The following is a 23213-nucleotide window of genomic DNA, read 5'->3' as shown; positions in this document are numbered from 1 at the left end:
GCACCCTTGTTTGTGATTCATGGGCACTAGGCAGTCTAAAAACAGCTCTACTGATGCTCTCCTACAGACCAAGACTGTGCTAACAGTGATCCAAGCATCCCTCTGTGTGAGCTGTACACCGCTATACTGTTGGATACAAATGGTAAGTGTGATTTCTAACAGCAGCACAAGCTTGCTTTAGCATGAGTAACCTTTTTAAAATCAGTGGGACTATATTTGGATTTTACTTCCAAGCAACCTGGCTCTGGACTTGAGGAAAGTCAATAATCCGCAGAAAGATCAAGTTGGGAAAAGATGAAGAACATGTCCAGTGTAGATGACAGACCAAAAAAAGGCAACCTTCACAGGCATAAAGAAGAAAAACCCTGTAACAGCCCTGATTAAGCAGGCACAGAAAGAAAATGAATTTCTGGATTAGCGTAGCATTTATAGGGAATGTACATGCAGAGCAAAGGAATCCGATTAAATAGAGAATAGCCAGCATCAGCACTAGGGTGGCTGAATCAGTGAAGATGGAAAGTTTGACCATGACATATATTTCTGACTCAGATACGCTTTAAGAGCATCAGGTTTGTGTCTGGTAAACGTTCCATTGAGGCAGTTGCAGGCAAGCAACAAGAGACAGCTTAGCCCAGCAGGGTCGATGCTCACAGGTACAGCAATGTCTCCAAACCACTGAAACACATACCCAGAGTGTGTGTGGGAAGCTGCATGCATTGATCCAGTCCAATTCTCAAAAGTTAGTAAAAAGTGTCATTCAGGTTCCTTGCACAGCAAACAGGGAGAGAAGCAAGCTCATTAAGGCAGTTACTCACTTTTCTCCTCTGCTACCAAAGGTCATCAATAGCTAATAACAGAGTAAGGCAGACATGAAACCAAGGAGGTATTGAAGGGCTGTCACTAACAGAAAGAAGCACAAATCTGCATTGTCTACATAGTTTCCCTAGATTACTTTTGTTTCCTTCAGAAACACTCAGAAAACAATCTCTGAACTATACAAGTTGGGAAGAACAGCCAAGTCTTAAAAAACAAAGTGAGAAAATGAGTTTTGGCAATTGCAACACTTAAACCACTTCTAGATGTGCGTCAAACCAAGATGGGCATCTCGGTACACACAAGTTCAATGGGATGCAATAGCCCGTGGATTTAAGAAAAAAATACAAAGTTTACAGAGCAATATGCACAATCCAGATTCTTGAGACAAAAAAAAAGGCACTTGTGACCTATGGCTGGTCAAATCCAAATAAAGAAAAGCCTCACTGCATAACCTTCAGTGAAGGGACAATTGAATTTACCTCTATTTTTAGCACCTGAGAAAAGAGGGAAGACTATCTTAAATTAGCTCACCAATGAAGGGGAGAAAAGGAGTAAGCAGAAAAGGTCTCTGTGGAAAATACAGCCTTGAAACTAAGCTGTCTTCACAATCTCTAGTGCTGGAAATGAGGGCTTTGTTCGTCGAACAAAAAGCTACTCAATCTAGAAGATAATTGTTGGGGGTAAGAGAAACAGAAGTGTGATGAAACATCGAGATCACAGAGCTCAAGAGGGAAGCAGAGCATTTATTCATTGTTTTAGTTTTGCATGCACTTTCTTAGGAGAAAAGATGGTTTGTGCAACTGCAACCTTGACATATCAAAAAACCCAAGGGTAAATGATGCCTGTATAGGAACACATAAACATCTACACCCACAGAAAAGTTGCTCTCACCCAAATAAAACTTGGGCCTGAGAAGTCAACTTTAGCCTAAGAAATTAACTTACAGGAGCCTCCTGAACAAGGCAGCAAATTGGAAGCAAAAATTTTAAGAACCAAAAATGTTGTTAAATTATGTCCGTATTAATTCGTTCATTTATTTTTAAAGAACAAACTGCTTTTCTGTGTTAAATAGATGACCAATATTGGACAATCCTCTCACACCTTTCAAGAAAACTATGTAAAAATCATACAGTCGCATCATTTGTTAGCAACTTATTACACTTACAGTAGAAAAGAACTGTGTTCTACATTCAGTACCTTTTCCCCCAAGCACAAAAAATTTGTTTCAATCTTCTTCACATGATCTTGGCGCAGAGAGCAATAACAAGACCTTGTGAAGCACTTATCTCTATCATCTCTGATTAAATTTTAAAAATGTGATGCAAAATTAAAAGATGACAAGGCAAAAAGCATAGCCATATATATATCTGCCCCAGTAGATACTACAAGTTTCGGTCACATCAAGCACGACACATTCTTCAGATTGAAAGAATGATGGGAAAGGTCCAGCAAGTTCTGTACTAAACTTGGCTAGATCAGAAAAATGGGCAGAGGACGTGTCAGTTTTTTGTATTATAATTTACCATTTGGCAAAATGCCTTTGGTGACAGAAGAACCTAAAGAAGCCCTTGTAAGTACATTTGAATTTGAATGAACATTTGAATGGACCATTTCTATGACAGGTAAAATGGCTTTCTTCTTATCTATTGGAGATAACAGAGTTTTCCTCTATTCTAACAGCACTGCAGTGATGAAAAGTAAAAAACATTTATTTTATTCTTAGATTGTTTTGAAACCCCAACCTCAGTTTACCAAAAGTGAAATACATTCAGAGAAAGACCAATCACAGAATCACAGAATCTCAGGAGTTGGAAGGGACCTCGAAAGATCATCCAGTCCAACCCCCCTGCCAGAGCAGGATCACCCAGACCAGGTCACACAGGAATGCATCCAGGCAGGTTTTGAATGTCTCCGGAGAAGGAGACTCCACAACCTCTCTGGGCAGCCTGGTCCAGTGCTCTGTCACCCTTACAGTAAAAAAGTTTTTCCTCATGTTCACATGGAACCTCCTATGCTCCAGCTTGCACCCATTGCCCCTTGTCCTGTCATTGGACATCAGAGAGAAGAGCCTGGCTCCTTCCTCCTGACACTCGCCCTTTACAAATTCATAAACAATCTGTACAGATCTTTTAAAGCCAGTGTTTCTACAGATGCTGACACTGTATTTCTACTGAAGATAAGATGCTGGGCTGGCCAGATGTTTGGTCTGACGCGGGAAATCTCTTTTTTTCTAATTAGCAGACTTATTAAAGAAGTTCCAGTGTATTACATGGCCACATTCAGATCTTGGAGTATCTTAAGTTTGAGAGACTGCATTGAGACTGCCTTCAACAATGACTAAAATATTTGTCTCAGAATTTAAATTTTGAACTTTCTTGCATGTTTAAGATTACATCTATTTTTTCTGCGAACAACAGAACAATTTCTCTGTTAGTAACTCCTTTGGATTCTGATTTCTATAGGATGTCTAGGACAGGAACTTTCTTAGCATCGTTTGCTTACTTCTTTCCTACTCCAGTAGTGTCCTGAACAACTGTTGGTAGGCAATACCGAAATATAAGAAATCACTAAAAGCAAATTGAAGTTTTGTAGTGACGTTGTATGAAGGCACAAGACTAGAAACACCCTTAGAAAGCAGACGCCTGCCCACAAAAGGAGATGTCATCCCTGTGAAAGTGCTGTAGAAAGACCTTGTCTTTCAAGAACCAAATGCATTTCAAAAGTCAAATCTTGAAACTGTTAAACACCAACACAGTTCAGAAACAGAAAAATCTTCTAATTACTTCGCCACATAGTAAAGGAATTCAGTGCTGTAAATAATTTACCGATTGCGTAATTTGCCCACAGGCTAAAATACAACTGAAGATTCCCGAAAGCTTTGCAATGCATACAAATAAATATCGATGACTACACATATGTTATTGACGACAGGCTAAAAATGCAACTGAATATTCCCTAATGCTTTAAGATGTATACAAGCACTCACTAGCTCATCAAAACAGAAATCCACTGAATGGGAGCCCAGGCACGTAACAATCTCAACAGAGCTTTATTGTGAGTATTAGAATGCAGTCAACATTATTGCTATTATAAAAAAAACAAATCACAGAAGAAAGTATTTTGCTTCTCTTATAGAAGATTCAGTAGTAGTGCACTGCTGCCTCTCTCGGAGTGTGTAGTGACAATACACTGATGCACGTGGCTACAGCCAAACTGAGGTGGCTCTGGCCAGTTTTAGAGGAAGGAAGGCAGGCTTCTGGTTGAAGCAAACAGCCACTGAACTAGCTTTACTTATTCAATCCATAGCATAAGGCTGGCTCGTCTACTGCTAACACAGAGGCCAAGTGTGTATGGAAAGGGAAATTCACTCCTGAATGATTTTTCATGCTAGTTCGTTTTCTCCATGAGGTCTCCAATTTTTTGTATTTGAGTTGTTCAGGCTGGCACAGAACAGCTGCCAAGTGCACAATCCGCTCTCTGTGCAGTGTATTTTCACCATCATTACATGCTCCATACTCATTTTCCATATATAAACAGATATACACATAGTGTATAATACTTATTGCTAAAGACAGACCCCCACGCCCAGGACATAACACAGTATAATAAAAACCATTACCAAAGTATTTCAAACATCCTCTGTAAAATGATCACCTAAAGCCATACGGACTCAGCACAACAGAAAAAAGTGTCAGCTAATAAAACATGAGAATAGCTATGGGCCTTTCAGAAGTGATAAGGACCCTGACCTTAATAAGCACTCCAAAATTAAGGTGCATGTACTGCAACATTTCAAAGTAGGAGAGAGAAAACCTACAGTTCCAGTGTTCTAAACCGAGACAGCAATGATGGGTCCCGTTCGCAAAGGCAAAGGCATGGCATCATTGCATGCATGTCCCTTGCACATCAGCACCTCCACAAAACTACTACCAGGGCAAGGTAGCCCCGATGGCCTCACTGCACACCTCTTGGTATGAAGCCCCTGGTTGCAGGGCATTTCCCATTCCCTAATTTTGTTGTTGATTTTTACATCAAGCTCCAGTTCAGTTCAGGGTCTGTTTAGTGTCTTTTAAAGTTTCAGCGAAGAAAAATTGTTGTGGTTTCCCTTCAAATACCAAGGAAGAACATTCTGGTTTGAAAGCATTAAAACGCTTTTATAATTTTACTGTGATGTTTGAAAGACTCCTTCACATCCCGACCTTCAATTTGTTAAGGAGTGCTGGAGCCCAACAGTGCCAGAGGGGTTTTCACTGGAATATTCATTCAAGTGTAGTTAAGTCAGAAACCAGATGGGAGTAGAGGGAGATTACGGAAGAGGCTCACTAAAGGAACAAAACATCTCAAGATCTTGATCATGGCAGACACAGTCCACCCGTACACAGCTCATAGGACACACTGCAGTCTGACAGAAGAGTAGAGGAGACCTTTCCCTAAAACTGCTTCCCACAGCAGCCAGAAAGAAATGGGCACAAGAACGGAGGAGTGAAACCCTGCAGGCATCACAGAAGATGACGGAGTGGGGAAAGCTGAAGGACGAAAGGAGAAACAGATGCAAGCTGCAGAACAGACAGATGAGGAGCACGTGTAGAAGTGTAGAGACAAAATTAAGAGAGACAGGCGAATGTCAGCCATGCAGGAGGACTGCATCCATGGAAGAACACCACTTTGCCACCCAGCAAATACATGAAATCTATCAGAAAATTGCAACTCATCTTCTTTAACTATTTTAGACAACAGGCTTCTACCATGGTTCAGCTATGGAGTAATTTACAAAGATCTATGTATCTAAGGCCAAAATACCCAAAATATGGGCATTACTCAACCTACAGCTACCCAAGAAAAGGGTGAGTAGGAAGCATCTTCCAATCCATTCCCTGCCACAAGACTTGAAGTACCTCCACTCTGTAACTGAAAGATAGGCAGCCCCATCATGGGATATCTGATCATGTCACCAAGACTGTGTTTCATTTATAACTGCAATAGTGATGTCGTACCGTCATCACTGCAACTGAAAACACAGAATTCCTCATGCAGATGCCTACAGTACAGTCACATGAAGGAGAAGGCTCTGAAATTAATCACCCTGATACTTGCATGAAAAACACCAGCCACCAACCCACAGACAAGGAGCCGGGTATTGAGTCCTGTGAAATCACAAGGTTTCCATACAATGGAATCTCCCTTTTGCTTATTAGTGTTTAAAAACTTAAGTTAAAAGACGGCTGCAAGTTTTATAATTTTACCTTTCTGTGCCCAAAACCCAAAAGCAGTCCTTACATCACCATATACTATTTCTTCCTAAGAAAGGGTCTGCCCTTCAGCAGCACAAGTAATTGCAACTCACACCCCGATAAATGACGTTGCAAACAGACCGCGTGTAGGTCCCTGGCTTATTTACAAAGGAAGCAGGAAGACAGATGGAAAGTGACGCCTCCTGGAAAAAGTCTCTGGATAAGGCCAACTAGAAGAAATACTGGTATGAGCCAGGTCCATTGGGTTTGACTGGCACACAAGCAAAAGCAATCAACTGTAGGTTACATTCTGTGCAAAACACTTCGCATTTTTATGGCACTTGACTTGTAAGAGTTCATGAAAAAACTTCAAAAGCATCCCAAACCTTTGAATACTTGAGAAACTGGGGCCAAAACTAATGTTGACGTGTTAGACTAACGTCACAGGTTGAGAAAGCAAACTCAGACAAGCTTGTGAAGCATTCAAGCAACACACAATGTACCAGAGCACTACCCACAGGGACACTGAGATTGTATTTCTTAGAAGATACGAATGCTTGCAGAAACTTTTATAATACGTGACTGCACAAGAAATGAAGATTAAAAACTACTGAACAGATTGTTTTTGTAAGGACAGTCCATTCTGAGTAAGGCAGGATCCCGAGAGACAGAATTACATACTCATGTAAATTTAGAGACCATTACACATACAAACAGAAGACAAGTTAAAGCTGCAAAGGCAACTTCAACTTTGACCTCACAATCTCCTTTTCAGGATACCATTCCTCCATCTCTGCACTAAGAAGGAAACCTCCAACCTCCCGCCTGGAGCCTCACATCCACCTCCACCTTCAGTAACATTTTCAGTTATATTACATCACACGCATGCACACACATTGCATAATATTGCTACAGTGTATGCTGTATAAATCATGTTAATACACTCCACTTTGTTTCAAAGTAATTCCTCTGAATTTACACTTCGCTTATACAGTACACACAGTACCACATTCAGAGATATGCAGCAAGTGGCTAAGATAGAAAAAAGTCTCACATATCCAAAAGCAAGTAGGTCACTCGACTATTCATACTGTTTGAAGCAGTTAAAGCATCCAACTGTATAACACAGAGTATTTTATTTATTAACAGTTGCTATAAAAACATCAACAGCTCCTCAGCTCTTGTGTTCTTTCTACATTACGAAGTTGCCAATCACGATGCCATAATTAACTTCCACGTTACCATACAGCTCTGTAATGTCTCCTACAAGCTTGATGTGGTAAGACTTTTTAAATAGCAACCTCTCTGTCACAGGGGTTTACCTTTTGCTTTGGACATCAAGAGTGATAACTCACTTCAGACATGATAGCCAGACAGGAAAGGTTGGGGTAGGTTTATTTTAGCAATGAACCAGCCATGCTGCTTTCTTCCTCGACAATGGTTTTATCATGAAAGTTCAATGCACTGGTTGCAAAGTCTTTCCCAGATAATCCATCTTTGGCACATTTTTCAGTTGTATGCATCCTCTAAAGGCATTCAAAGATTTTTGATGGTCTGTACATTATAACAATGACTTCTTTTTTACATTTGTATGTAGATCAGGAAGAAAAGTGGAAAATGTAGAGTATGCAGAATAGTTTTAATAAACAGTTTTACATACAGTACCTTACATATAGAACAGTGTGTTTGCAAATTTAAATAATTTTTGAATGTACAGTGGCTTGTACTCTTATCAAAAGGTAAATTCAAGTTTCCTGTCTATCGGTTCTAAAATGCATTTATACAGATAACTAGAACTGATAAACAGATGTGAGGCATAAAATGTTCAAGTATCTTAACATCATCAGTTAAATAGCCTCCTTTTAACAGTCATATTTTACAAATTTCAAAACCTGTACATACATTATTTTCAATTTTAGAAACTGCTTGTTAAAAGGTAACATTTCATGTTAACCACCAGTTCTTATAGTCTATTGTAACAAAACTAGTCATGTGCAGATATAAATGTATATAGTATGTATATATGTACATGTGTATACACATATACATACACATACAAATATGTATGTGGCGCTGGGTACAGCGCCAATAGAAGCACAGGGCAAGTCCTGGGCTCAAAATCCAGCAAGAGCTAACAGAGCAAGGAGGTCGCCTTTCGTTTTGTGATGTTTCATTCACTGAAGCTGAAAGAACTTTTTTCAATAAAAATCATCTTGAATAATCTATCTTGTGGTATTCATTCTAGTGGTTTTGTATATTCACAGCCACAGACGGTTTTGCTGCTCTTGTCATTCCTCATCTCCCAGCTCTGGATGGTAAAGTTTCAGAGGGCCAACACCAGGACAGAGCTACCCAGGACAAAAACTGTACCTTAATATCTGAATACTGCAATAGAACATAAAAAAATATAAACTAGATACAATTTTGGATGGATTGCTGGCACCGAGTAGGACTTTGGAAAAAAACCTTCATGTAAGTCATAATCAAACTCTCATCCCAGTGTTTTTTAATATTTGGCACATCTGAACACTATTTGCCACTTATGTTTTAAAGGAGCCTAAGAGTGCTGTAATAAGGATTTCTATTTAAAAAAATACTTTAAAAAGGACACCATGATAAGTAATTTCTTTCAAAAATCAAAGCTAGTATGTTCATTTTCCTGAACGTTCATGAAAGAAGGAAATAATCTAAACTCTTTCCTTGTAGAGAGGATACAGATCTCTCTGTGTCTATCTTCCACTAGCAAGACGAGGAATTAATCAAAAAAGCAGTTCCCAAGAATTTTTAGTCAGGTGAATTCTGCCAATTTAGGATTTTTTGCCAAAGGTTTCAAAATAGTAGACTGTTCTTCAGAGTTTTTGTTTGTTCAGCTTTTATGTGGGGACTTTCTTGTTTATCGTGGTAAAATCATATCAACATTTTGCAGTATGCAAGACATCACATTTTGAAGCTTGGAAACTGAATATTCAGGTTTTCAGTACAAACACATTCCTTACTCTAGATCGCCTCTCCTCTCTCTAAAGCTTCAGGCTATTAATGCAATCAGCAAAGAACCAGATATATGCTCAGCTTTTTGCTGTCTTCCTGTCAGTCTTGCGGCTAGTAAGAAAATTCACTGTAAATAACCTATTTTTCTTCCTTTATTCTTCCTTTTGTCATACAGAGCAAAGCGTAGCTATTTGCTGTACTTTTCCCATGTCAATTAAGAGCTGTTTGATACGTCGCTTGAGCTGAGGCAATCTTGCCAGAGGATCTGGTGGTTCCAATTCTCCAGTGAAGTCAAGCCAACTTTCTAGCACTACAGAAGGAAAAGGAAGAAGTTGATTAGAGTAAGTCTTCAAGAAACAGTTTTCACAAAAAATTAAAAACTTTTCTTTTTTTTGCTCTGTCTTTTGTAAGATTTTTATTTAACAGAAGAATTTTTTATTAGGGAAACACCAACTAATTCCAGGTTTGTACTGTTCAAGTGAAACATATCTTCTGATTTGATTTTTACTATAACAAGGTACCAAGGAGCAAATTATTTCCTTGGCTAACAATTTACCATCTACACACAAAAGAAACCTGAGTTCAAAACCTTCTAGCGATGACAGTTCTGCAACAGAAAATGCAATCCTGAAATGCAAGGCTTGCTTCTGCCACTGCAATCTGGGCCATTTACAAGGTCCAGATTACAGACTGGTTTTCCAATCTTTAACAAATGTTTTTCAAGGATTTTTCTATGTTTGTATTGACAGAGAAGGGAAAAGGTCGATCCTGTTAGCCTAGAAATATTGAAAGTAAAACTGCAAATAGGAACACATCAACTTTATTTGCCAAAAGACAATTAAGGACTCCTATGACTGGACTACAAGTTTCCCTCATTCTTAACTTCTATGACTAGCAAGTAAACTTATGTGCTTTAATATCTACTCCTACACTATTATCTCACTCAGCTTTTCTCAAGAAGCCTGATTTCTCTTCCTGAAACCAGTTATTTCCTAATATATAGCAAACCAAAGCTGAAGACAGAATTAACACATCTTTTTTTCTTAAATATTGTCAAATACTTGAATAATTAGGTAAAAAAATTCCAGACATAGAAAAATCCATAAACTTCATGATCCATATCTGAACAAAGACCTGACAAGTTATCTAAGCTTTCTGAAGTCTGCCTTGTATCACAAACCAGAGTTATATTTTCAAGGGTCCTGACTGCTTAGCTACTTCATTGGGCATTCAAGACTTGTAGAAGAGGATGGGTGGGATCAAGAGCACAAGCTCTGGTTATAATTATGGGTACCTAAATTTGGATATAATATTTTAAAATCCATCCTCAGTGATTCAGATCATCTTCAACCCAGTGACTATGGAAATGCAGTGACAGGTGTATTATCAAGTATCTGGCAATGCAGTTACCATCAACTTCTTTTTCAATCAGGTCCATCCTGCTGGTGACTTCGTTTTGTACATTCTCTATATGAGTAAGGAGATTTAGCTGCCATTGAAGATGTGTGTCCACTTGTTCTTCGGAGCCTCTTCTTTCGTTACAAACAAACACAGTGTTTCCTTCAGCAGAATTCTTCTTCATAGGAGCAACAGAAAGAAAAAAAAAATTGCCATTTAAAAGGGTATTTTTTTGTTTTGTTTTGGTTTTAAACTTGTGGTGTTGATTTCAACACTTGAGCCACATGATAAACTATGCTGGTTTAGAACTGTACTTGTCTGCTTGACAAGAAGCGTACTCAAAAAGCCGTGTACCATGACACATTAACAGACTAAAACAGACAAAATGCAAATTCCATACAAATGAGTAAGTATAACACTGGGGGAGCGAGACAAGAGGTAAAGTTTACCAGCTCAAGCACTTCAACGCAGTAAGAGACAGGATTTCTGGACCTTTATTGTACAAATTGTGACTTAAATCACACAGTGCTGAACTGCATTGGTCTACCATCACCAGCACTAAGGTCTGTTTCAACTTCAGACAGAGAATGAGGAAAAACTCCCTAAAATGCAGTAATGTCAAGTCATTATTTTGCACAAATAAGCCAGCCATTCTATTTGTTGATTAAGACAAGAGATTTCTCTTCGTACCTTTGCTGTGGTCCCATGTAACTTGCAAGCACAAGTCTGGGATTGAATTGAACGTGTTTGGGGATAGTTACAAGGGCAGTAAAATGCAGATTTATGCAAACAAAGTATCTGAGGAAGACTGACTCTTTTAAAATAATTGGTATCTTCATAGCAAGTCAGAGATAATACACAAGTTCCTCATCTTTCTGTATTTGATGTTTCAGCTAATGGAAATGACCAAACGAAGTATGCTGAATTTAGTGAATTAAAACATTCAGCATCTCCATTAATTAGCAGGATTCAGTTTCCATTTTATATCCACATTGATTTACTTCGTAACTGATCAAGTTATTTTAGGGACTACAATGCTGGATACCTGTGCTCACTCAGTGTCAGTTCATGGCAAGTGCCAGAGCAAGGAGTAAATTTTATTTTATTAATACAATCCTCTGATGAAGTGCTCGGATATTTTTTTAATGCCATATAATAACAGACTTAACAGCTTTTTTTTTTTTTTTGAAGTATTTCTTTCTCCAGTCAAAAGTAGGTAGAGTGAGAAGACAGGGGAAGAAGAAAATAGGGATTGATAAGTTTTAAGTTACTACTTAAGCAAAAAAAGCAACTTTCTTTTCAAGACTTAAAATCAATTAAAAAAAAAAGTCCAACTTGGACTGACCTGCTGGCAGCTTTGAGTCCTGGAGGACAGGTACTGATAATGTAACATTCACTAAGGCAGTTGAAGTTATTTACCAAACAGATTTTTAAAAAGTCAGAAAAGCCTCTCAACTCTCAAACCTTTCAGAAAAATCTTTCATTACTCAAGACATCCGGTTTGCCTCCACAGTGTTTTCACTATTCAAACTGTTACTAACCTTTATAGAGGATATTTCCAACATAAATAAGAAATGTCTTATTTCTTACAATTTTCAGACTTGTCTCTAAAGCCACAAGAGAAGAATGTCATTTTTCACTTGCTGTATGAGGACCCAAGTCCACAATTCTAAAGCCAAGATCATCTGTTAGATGAATCTTTTAGATGCCTGCTTCAGTAAGTTAGAGAATATCTTAAAGCTAAATAACTTAACATAGAAATAACATCATAAAAGATTTTTTTTTCCTTTTAATGACTTCTGTATTCAAATGGCTGGTAAATGCTCCTTGAAAAGAAAACCCAAAACATCCCACAAGATCAAACAGGTCCTATTCCAAGCTGAGAGATCAATGCAGGCACTCAGGCATTGGTGGCAGGGGTAGTAAGAGAGAAGCAGAGCACAGGATCCAGCTTGTGAAGAATTAAATGGGAGGTTCAGGTGGAGAAGGCTCATGCTTTCAGAAGCAAAACCAAGGAAACTAAATACAATTTTAAAGATTAAGCATAGTTCAAAAAAGGACTTGATAACAATCAGAATACCGTTTATAAGAGAAAAGAAGATACATGACAGAACTGTAGAGCAGGATAACACAAAACAGTATGGAAAACCAGAATATTCCAGGCTCTGTGGGATTGTAGAAGGGAAAATCCAAAGCCCGAGCCAAAACTTTGACAAGGAGAGGTGAAGGAGGTACTTTACTGAGAAGTCAGTTCATGTAGAAATGGCACTTTGATGTCGGCGTCACCACAGCTTTAAGATACACACAAAGTCACAGAGAAACCAAGGAGAGCTTGCTTTTTTCTTTTTTGAGCAGCCTGGTCCGGTGGGAGGTGACAAATCGGATGATCTTTAGGTTCCTTCCAACCCAAACCATTCTGTGATTCAATGCACAGTAACTCTAGACAGAAAGCCTTATTTCAGATAAAGGCTGACTACTGACAAGGTGAACTAAGGTGCACCAAAGCAAAGAGTACTCTGACACTGCCTCAAACAGATCTCTCTTCCTGGATTGAAACAGAGAGCACCTAGCTTTTTGGTTATATATGGTTTAGCCTCTGAGGGATTTTGTTTCACTGCTAATATATATTTTCTTTACTTCTAATTATATTTATACTATTTACAATGACAATTTAAGGCTACTGTTGGAAGTAAAGTGTATCTCAGACTGCTGTGCATCTCCTTACTACTCAGTATAATCATGCAATTTGGCATACAAACAGTTATTTCTAACTAGAATGAGTCAAAATTTTGCATTCAGACTTATATAGCTTACGTCATATTTTAAACTAAAATTAAAAGATAAAAGACGTATCTTACTCATTTCTTCCACACCAGAAACTGTACTTCAAAAGGGGGATGAGTTGGGCGATTTATTCTCACACAGTTGGCATTGCAGAAAACAGAAAGGTTTGGTTTACTTTGTTTTTTTTGCTCAAAGAGAACTCTTCACTAAAACCAGACTAACAAGTTTCAGACCTTTTCCACGAAGTAATGGATTCAAACCATTAATACAAAAATGAGAAAGAGATGTTTAAATAGCCAAATACAATTCTGACTAACAACCTGTGAAACAGTTCATTAGAAGAAATATGCAGTATAAGAGACTCAAAAGAAGTTGCACACAAGGTGAGATTAGTTGGTCAGCAAATCATTACTTGTGGACAGAATCCTAGATAGTGCTGCTGTTAAAAGAAGAATACAGTATAATAATCAACTCTATTGCAAATATCAGTTTAACAAACAACAAAACACCCACACAGAAAACAGAATTGAGAGAGAAAAGGAAACTTCACCCATTTTCCTCACCTCACAAAATCCACCTAGGTTCTATTTTGAGACCCTGCATTTTAAGCATAAATGTTTTTCCCCCAAAACACTGGATTGACCATGAACAGTTTTAGCACAGGCAATTCCGTAACCATACTTTGCACTTCATTCCCCAGCTGAAATGGGTGCATTTCACCTGAAACTATTTCAGTGACCCAACTTTGCTTCTAGTGATTTCTGCTGACTTATTTGACAGAATATGTTGAGTTATAACAACGAATATTTCTAAATACTGAAATGCACTTGAGATTTATCAGATTGAACATATTTTTCCAACTAAGAAACTTCCCAGATGAAGAATGATACTTACCTGCTCATTCATGCCATCATCTCTAAAAGAATATTGTAAACAGTTTTTACTTTCTGTGTGAAATTCCTGATCTTCCTCAAAACTACTCGTATCTTCATCATCTGAGCTCATAGGGTCTGTGACTGCTTTGCAGTCTGGACCAAAACTCTGTGGTTTTTGGTAACTGTGCTCACTTGTGATGTACGTTTCTTCCATCTTCTGGGGTACACTGGGTGGCACTCTATGGTTATGACTGTGACACGTCCTTTCAGATGGATTCACAGCATCCGGCAAAGTCACTAATCTTTTCTCTACCCCAACAGTTATTTGTTCTTGTTCTTTTCGCATCCCTGAATAAGCCCAGAGATGAAGGTCTGGATGATGCTTATTTCTGGAAACGAAAGGGAGGAAAAAAAGCAAGTTATAGAGAATACCACTTACAGCACTGACCTATTAAGCATCCCCTTCTGCTAGATCACAGCTACTGATAAGCACCATTATCAAACATGTAAGTAATCCTAGGTCATTTATCAATTTAGGATAAATCCAGAATGTCCTCTGAACACAAAAACTGACTAAAAAAATCACCAATAAACCCAATATACCAGATCCACTCAGGTGCTAACTCCTAACTCCCTCTGAAGCTGAGGGTACTCTACACCTTGCACTTAAATAGTTAAATTACTATACAAGAAAGAGCTTTAATGTGAAAGAGTAATGCATATGGAATAATGGTAGCCTGTGCTACCTCTATACATATAACAATGGAGAATAAACCCTGGACTGATACTTACTTCAGTATCCCAATCTTCAGCTGCAGTCCGTGCAGTATTTCAGTTACACCATATACATCTGCCAGTAGGTGATGCGTTGACACAATCTTTTTGGAATTAAGATGAGAGTAGTTCTCTTTCAAAAATGATAATCCACACATGTGTCCATTGTTTAGCCAGTCTTTGTCATAAAGATATTTGGCACTCCACCTCTGACCTGGGGTAAGCAATGAACAAATTGAGGGCCATCTAAAGGCACAGCAGAATTGTATTTAAAACTAGAGTGCTATAACTATATGCTGTACTCTCCTAAATGTCTCCTAACATCCATGAACGAATTATTCAAGATCTTGCTATTAATATATTAAAATTGAGTTTTCGTGGATTAAGAGGACATTCTTTAACACTTATGAAAACAAAACTAAACTTGAAATCTCAAAACCTCTCTAAATGGCATTTGAAATGAAAACCTAATCACTTTTGGAATCAAAGTACAGGATACCAAGAACTAATGAGGAATTGAACCAATCTAATGAGGAAAAAAAAGGTTTAAATCAGCATTTTATTAACTAATGCAGATTATTTAAAAAAAGGAAAACTTTTTACATGGACATATCCAAAACACCTATTTGTTTCTGAAAGACAAATATTTTACTTCAAATACTGAAGTCAACATCCATTTATTAGAAGCCAGGAGAAGGGTTCACAAAAAGCAGACATCTCCAAGTTATCTGACAGGAGAGTTCTTACGCTCTGCCTTGAGGTGCCTTTTACCAGACACTACTAGACAGGATACTGATGCAAGCACGCCTTTGCTTTCCCATGCTACGGCAACATCTGCAGTCTTAACCCAACAGGCATGAATAAGTATTCCGCTAATGCTTCTGTAGTAACTCAGTAACTGCTTAAAAAAAAGAAAGACAACAAAAAAACCCCCAGAAAAACAAAACTAGAAATGGATAACACTAATTATTCCAATATTACTGTTTACAACAAGGAACCCAGACAAACAGACTGACTAAGACCGCAATAGCTTACACTCAAGACCATATCAGACTATCATCATATACAGAACAAAAAAAATGGGTTGATGGAAGCCCTTCATACCTTTCAGGAGAATACCCTGTCTATCTCCTTTCTGCCCATTATCCCAATACACTTTAAAATACTGACATTGTGAATGACCTTTTTCTCCTGACATAGAAAGAAAAGAAGTAATGGTTAGGAAAGGAGAGAAGATAAAAATTAGGGACACAGTCTCTGCATAGCAGGGAAGAATGAAGTACCTAGTACAGTGCAGGGAAAGAACACAAGACAAATTAGTTGGTTTTAAAAAGAAAAAGCTTGACTGCTCAAAGAGTACACCACACAGAACTATCAGACAAGACTCTACACCATCAATTTAGATTCAGATCGGGGCAAATGGAAAAAAGTCGTATCTGTCCAGCTCTGTTTTCCCAAAGTTTCTTCTCAAAAATAGCTAATAAAACTGTGCTGTGTTATAACTCTACAAAGTTTTCGCATTTTGTTTCTCATATTCAGACTGAAAGTAAATTTCAGGGTGTAGTCTCACTGCCCTTTTGAAACAGCTGGACAGTCGGATATTTCACCAGAAGACATGTATGTGCGTTTGCATCACTTGTCAGGAAAAATACGAAAACCTTTCTTCCAAGTTGTGTAGTTTTTCTCCAAATAACTGCTAAGAAAAACGGGTTTATGGATAGAATCATTTTAAAATCAACATCTTTCTAACCAAATGTATTCAGTTTAAAAGTAAATATATTTTTCCTAATTCTTACCATTTAAAACTTAATTTTAAAATTTAAGTTCAAGATGTGCTGTTTGGGCACTATCATTTACCATAAAAAGTGCTAGATTTTTTCATATTTTACATATTCAATTCCACACCTTTACTTGCACAATTCTGGACAAACACAAATATTATAAAATTGCACTTAATACGAAATGACATCCACAGCATATTTGAGTGGACTGTGGTAACGAGTCCCTTTTCTCTAACAAAATTGTTAAATGAACGGCTGTGATTCCAAGGCAAAACAGCTCGCTGAACAAGAATGCTTTGTTGAGAAAGACTTTTCAGACCACAACAACATGGAAAAAGCACTAAGGTGTTGGGGGAATTAAGCTTCAACAACTAAAGGATGGTAACTAAGATCACGAATAACATTTAGCATAGCTGAACAAGGTGTTACTAACAGGAAGGTAAGTTTTTGCTCAAAGGTTAGAATCACTTGCCCCAAAGTAGAACACAAAACACACAAAGTTTTCACAATTAAGCAATGCATAACATCTCTGCTTAAAAATCTGAGGCAGACAGCTGCAGATAAAGGTGGTTTACCCGTACCTGGTGGATCTCTGCAGATATAACAGATGTACTGCTCGGGAATGCTGTCCTCTAACAGTCCCATGCACACACTGTGCTGCCAACACAAGCACTCTTCACACTAGCATCAGGAAAAACAAAAACAGGGCAAAAACTAAAACTGAGATAAATTCAAAAGTCAGAAGCTATTTCTTGTATTGTCAAAATGCAGTTTAATTTAAATAGCTGGTTTGAGTAGGATTATTTTAGTTGGGCAATTTGTGTTTGGGTAGGCAAAGACACCAAGCTAAAAAATAGCTCTAGTTCTGCAAGTTACCTCAACCACAAATTCCAGACTGAAAGAAAAAAAAAATAAGTTGCAGATGTCGCATTTAATAATATTTTATTACAACATTCAGTATTTTAGCACCTAAATATTTAGTAGTGAAACATAAGACAGGAGTATAATATTACAGTAAAGTAGAAAGATAATGTAATACATTACAGCATAACAGTGAAAAGTAGAAAACTCTTCAGTTTAATTATATATATTTACAAAGCAACTCTCCAGTGCGCTAGAAAGATGTGTTTTTAATATCGCACCAATGGAAAATCTAAAAGAAAAAGAAAATGAAGAGAAAATGAAAGAGGAGAAACAAGAGAATAGTAGAGCAAAATAGAAGTGGTAAGACATGAGGGTCTAGAAACAGCAAACTGGCTGCTGTCAGCGAGACAAGGCATGAAGAGGAAAAATCAGGCTGTCCTTGACTTTAGAAATGGGCAGGAAGCTACCACTTAAAAATACATTTCCCTTTCTCAAGGTGGCGTTTGCCTTTGTTCTAAATAGCTGCTGTATTATTACTGAAAGTCTCTCCTCTTTGCTTTGACATGCTTTTGAGTATCAGCCTATTCAAAACACTGAAGTCACCCTTCCCCTTGCCATACCACTACGGCTCTAATTTCACATCCTCTCTCCAAAAATTTCTACACCAGTCCATCTTTCCACGTTATTACCACAGCTGAACTCCTGCTTAGCTCCTTCAACACAGCTCTGCCTTTCAGTGTGCTGCCAGGGACAGTCTGTGTGTCCTTCATTTTCAGCTCTTTCTATTATTTCTGAAAGACTTGAAGTCTTTTAGGACAGGACAGCCATACCTGCTTCTTTCAGGTCTCAACTAAAAAGGCTCCATGTTCTCAACAGAATCTGTACCACATTCATAGTTGAATACAAACCTGGTTTTTGAGGGGAGGAACCAAACACAGGAAGTTCATGGCTTTTTTTACAGTTACTGACAACTCAGTTCTTCCTCACTGTTGCTTGTTTCTGATCTAACTGCTATATTATCTTGAGACAAGACTAAGTTATTTGTTACCAGATGGGAATTTCTACTTCTCTGAGTACAAATAAATAAGGAGAAGTTGCAATGCATTAGCACCTGAATGCTGTGCAGACACCACATACTCTTCTTTCCTTTCACATCAAGAAAGATTTAAATTCTTAGCACTAGCTGGTTTTAGAAACTGCTATCTAGTTGGAGAAGTGCTGTTCTGGAGATGAAGCACACCCATCACCGTTACTGACAATATTAACCTCTGTACAGCAGAGATCTTGCACACAGCTGAGGTACATTTATAGTGAGCAGAGTGGTTGCTACAATTGGTACTGCAAAGTACACGGGCCAAACTAGAAGGGCTGGTATAAGTGGGACGATCTGTGAACAGAAGCAATGATTGTGTGCAGAAAATGATACGTTATTCCAAAGTTATCAACTGGCTACAAAAAAAAAAGGTTACCTTTCCTTACAAACCTGTTCTATGCATCAAATCATTAGAGAAACCCCATCCTAAAGTAATAGTTCTGCATACACTCAACAGCGGCATGCCAAGTGCAGAATGTAGAAGCATTCTGTTACTGTTAAATTCTATTTACAGCTCTCTACAGAACTTGGATCTCCATCAAAAGGGCATCTTCACAAGCAAGACATTCACATGGAAAAATATCTCCCTCCCCCTAAATGTCTTTACCTGAATCATGAAGCCATTTTCTTCATCCAGTTCACAAATGCATCTAACAATTTCATTGAGAGCATCATCTTCATCCTGAGACTCTTCAAAATTAGTTGAATCAAAATCCTGATTGTACTCGTCACCACTAAGTAACAAACTCTCCGTAGAGGAATCATCCAAGAACTCCACATCTGAAAGGTCTAGCAAAAATAAATACATGTGAAATTGTGTGTGCAAAGACATAACACTTCACCGAAATACAGGGGATTTTGGTAGTTAGAAATCTCAATCTACATAAAGCGAAAAAATTGCTCTCAAACACAGTGCTGGTATATTTGATTTCTTTATGAATTCTGCAAAATTCCGTTCAAGTGACCTCCTCAGAAGCAGAGTTGCAACACTTAACCAAAGCAAGTAAAATGCAGAACAGCTTGAGGAGTGTAAGCATTTTGATTTAAATGGATGAAGTATAAATCAGTCACCATACTTACAGCTACAATCATAAAAATAAACCAAACTATTTCCCTTAAAGATCTCTTTCTTAAAGAATTAAATCTACAAAGTGAAAGTTGCTGTTGAGCCAACCTACTTTCTCCACTAAGGTCAACAGACAGGATAGCTCGTGGATACTGGTACGATGTATTCTTCTCTGAGAACATGCTCCGCAAAGTCAGAGAGCTCCCCGAGGACCGTGTTAACGGAGAGGAGCACCTGTCCAAGAATTCAACAGAACTATCTTCATAATCTGAATAATCTGAAAAATTAAAAGAAAGTAAGTTGCTGTTATAAAAGTAAAGTGTATTACAAACGCAAAAAAAAAAGGGAAAGAATATTTAAGTATATTGCAACATCATATTCAGAAATAAAGAATATCAACATTGAGGTATTATGATGATGAAGTTGTATATATGAAATGGCAAAAGCTCTTTATAACCTATTTCACAAAAAGAAATTCCAGTAAGAAACATCATAAATTTTAATAGCAAAGACAACCATTACCCATTTAACTCTGCCCCTCCCTCCCATCTCAACATACAGAGGAATAACTTTTCCTAGAACATTATTCAGTCTTTTTTTTCCACAATTCATCCTGCACCTTCTGCCATCCTAAGAGATGCTGCTGGTAGCTCTCTCAGTAGCACTACCAACATTGGTACCTAGAAGTAACTGCAGATGGTCCTGTCAGGTTAAGCAATAAAAAGTGTGTCTGCACACCTGAACAGGGGCACAGGGAGCTCAAATAAAACCCTCCCAGGGCTTCCCCAGCAGTGCCATCACCTCCATTATCCAGGTGTGAAACCCATCAGAGTGTGGTACCCACAGCAGCTCTCTGTATCCCCTTTTGGACTAAGGGGAGGTTGCAGCCCTGAATGGGATGTAGGGGAAAATTATTTTGGGATTGCATAACTTACTATGGATTGCTTAGGGAAGGAACCAAATGTGGAGAAAATGGAGGGACCTAAGTGATTTGGGGAGGAACAAGTGTGGGGAAAATAGAAGAATAAGGGAATAAAAAGGACCAGTTTGCTGGTCAGTACAGTTGTCTGGGTAGCACAATCTGTCTTACTTCTGCTGGCAGAAGTATCTCCCTCCTTGGGGATATTATTAAGCTGTCTGGACACAGTCCTGGGCAATCAGCTCTAGGTGGCCCTGCTTGGGAAGAGGGGGTGGACCAGATGGCCTCCAGAGGTTCCTTCCAACCTTCCCATTACAGAATAGACATTTGTAGCTTTGACCTTTTTTCAAACCTGTTACCTATTAAAACAGTTCTGCTCAAAAGATCTTCTTTACAAATACCTTAATCATTATTTTGCTGATTGTTATGCAAGTTCTTTTTCAAACACTTTTACACCAACACTCAAAGGATAGAAGAGCTATAAAACATTTTTCTCACTCTTATCAAGCTGCATTGAGAGCACTACTGGGGATATTACTGGTGATGGTGCGCTATTTTTTAACACCTTCCTGAAAATGGAACCTGTGGAGAGTCTTAACTCACTTTGCCATGTTTTAATAATCACAGATGAAGTAGCCAGGACTGCTTAGGGTCTTGGAGCTTTTGTTCTTTCTTTGGCTCTTGCATACCTAACATTAACCAGTATTTTCTTGCAAATACTTAGATGCCTTCCTAAAGCAAGTAATAAGCTCCAAATAATTTTTAGGTAAAATAAGCAACTGAAGTTTAATCCAATATAAATATGATAAAGTACATGAAACTTAGATTATTGCAGTTCATATTCAAGCTCTGCATGATCTGGGAACACTTTTGTGCTATAGCACAGATGTTGGACAGACAAATCCATAATCACTCTAGAGATCCACAAGGCATCATCATCTGTAGTCAAAAGCTCCTTTTAACGCATAGGCTTTTTCCACACGCTTTTGGTGAAAAAACTTCTAGAAAAGTCTTTGTTTCACAGATTGAAAATTTTCACCTTCCAATATTTTAAGAAATTTTAATCTAAGTTATTACGACTGATACCTAGAAAAGTACACTCTCAAGGTACACAAAAGTAAAGTCAATGTGACAGGCATAGAAAGGACAGTCTATGTTCTCATTTTTAAATTTAAATATTTAAAGATATTCTCATTAAAAAAAACACAGATGAACAAACTAGCATTAAGGTAAGTAGTAGTATTTTAAGTCCTGAAACAGTTTTTGAAGTAAGCAGGCACAGTACACAAGAAAACAAAGTTCAGGTTTTGGCAAGAAGACAAAACAGAACGAGTCTGGATTTGCCCGTGCTGTTATTTTTATTTCCATAATGCTGCAACTAAGACTGCACTGGATGCAAAAAAAGGTAAACCAAGGAACCTGAACATGTGATTTTATGGGAGAGTAAACGAACCGAAGTATGCAGAAAAGGAGAAGAAATACAAATAAACAGTAAAACTATACTCGTCAGCAGGATAGTTATCTTTTCACTAAAAAAAAAACCAACCAAAAACCAACCAAAAAACGACCATTGTTTTTCCACAGAAATGATACCAAGGAGAGTTACAGAAGTGATGATGCTACAACTTTAAACCACATTCTCACAGGAGTATTTCTCAAACAAGGAAAAAAAAACCCACACAGTGGTTTGAAAGGGTTTTTTGTTTCGTTAAAAAAAGCACAAGCTACCTAGAGCCTCATCACTAAAAACCACACTATTTTTGTCACTTCAGGGAATGGAAAGAACAGAGAAAAGAAAAAAAGATGAGTGTGTGATCAAAGAATTTGAATAGGGAAGTGAGGTGAAGACAAATGGAATCACCATTTGCCAAGACAACAAACAAGGTTGTTGCAACAGAGACACCAACCTCGGCTGTTAAGGATTAACTGGTAAGGAAGGGCTGCATTTGATACAGTAAACCACTGAAATTTTGCAACAGACAGATACTACAATAATTTTAATGTCCAAGCAAAATAGGTAGGATGTGTGCACAGAGCTTCAAAAGAAGAATTTGAAGAGATGAGAAGAGCAAGTCTGTCTTTTGAAGGAAGAAAAAATATCTATGAGTTCTCCATGATGGAGAGACAGGCTATAAACACAGCACTGAGGCCACAGACCTAAGTGTTCTTTAAACATTTAAGACCAAAACTTGTTTTTCGTAATTTCTTAAATTTGACATTCATATTGTTTAAAAGCAAGTTTTAATATCTAAAGCCAGAAATACATTGAGTGTTTTTTCTTATTTAAAAAAAAATAAAATGAACTTACCATGCTGTTTAGATTTCTTCTTTTTTTTCTTCTTCTTTTTCTGTTTTGATTTATGATCTTTCTCCTTTTTCTCTTTTTTGTCCTTTTCCTTTTCTTTCTTTTTACCTGAAATAAAAAATAAACATTTTAAAACAGCAGTACCAATCCAAATCCCTTGCTTGATTTGGTTTAACCTAAACATGACATTCAAAATCAAGTCTGCCAGCTGCCTAATCAGATCAAAACGATTCTGTTAATTCACTTGCTGTCTTGGGCATGTCCCTTATTAATTGCTGATAGGATGGTTCAAAGAAATCTCTCTCAATAAACAATATTT

At 37.8% G+C, this 23213-nt stretch overlaps 1 protein-coding gene across 1 annotated transcript in view; it reads right to left on the bottom strand.

Moving 5' to 3' along the window:
• Positions 1 to 8988: 8988 nt before the first annotated feature.
• The window catches only part of PHF20L1 (PHD finger protein 20-like 1), a 50805-nt gene continuing 36580 nt past the window's right edge, over positions 8989 to 23213 (bottom strand). Inside the window, exons 12-19 of the mRNA XM_010185815.1 lie at positions 22898 to 23002; positions 19783 to 19947; positions 19212 to 19393; positions 17229 to 17328; positions 14885 to 15080; positions 14112 to 14481; positions 10446 to 10608; positions 8989 to 9345 (exon numbers count right to left, since the gene is read on the bottom strand). Coding sequence (XP_010184117.1) covers positions 9203 to 9345; positions 10446 to 10608; positions 14112 to 14481; positions 14885 to 15080; positions 17229 to 17328; positions 19212 to 19393; positions 19783 to 19947; positions 22898 to 23002 — 1424 coding nt within the window. The 3' untranslated portion in view covers positions 8989 to 9202. The remainder of the gene's footprint in view (positions 9346 to 10445; positions 10609 to 14111; positions 14482 to 14884; positions 15081 to 17228; positions 17329 to 19211; positions 19394 to 19782; positions 19948 to 22897; positions 23003 to 23213) is intronic.

The sequence above is a fragment of the Mesitornis unicolor genome, unplaced genomic scaffold, assembly GCF_000695765.1.
Source record: "Mesitornis unicolor isolate BGI_N332 unplaced genomic scaffold, ASM69576v1 scaffold4486, whole genome shotgun sequence".
In the NCBI taxonomy this organism is placed as follows: Eukaryota; Metazoa; Chordata; class Aves; order Mesitornithiformes; family Mesitornithidae; genus Mesitornis; species Mesitornis unicolor.
The sequence above is the reverse complement of the archived record's forward strand: the minus strand, read 5'-3'. Positions and strand labels throughout refer to the sequence as shown.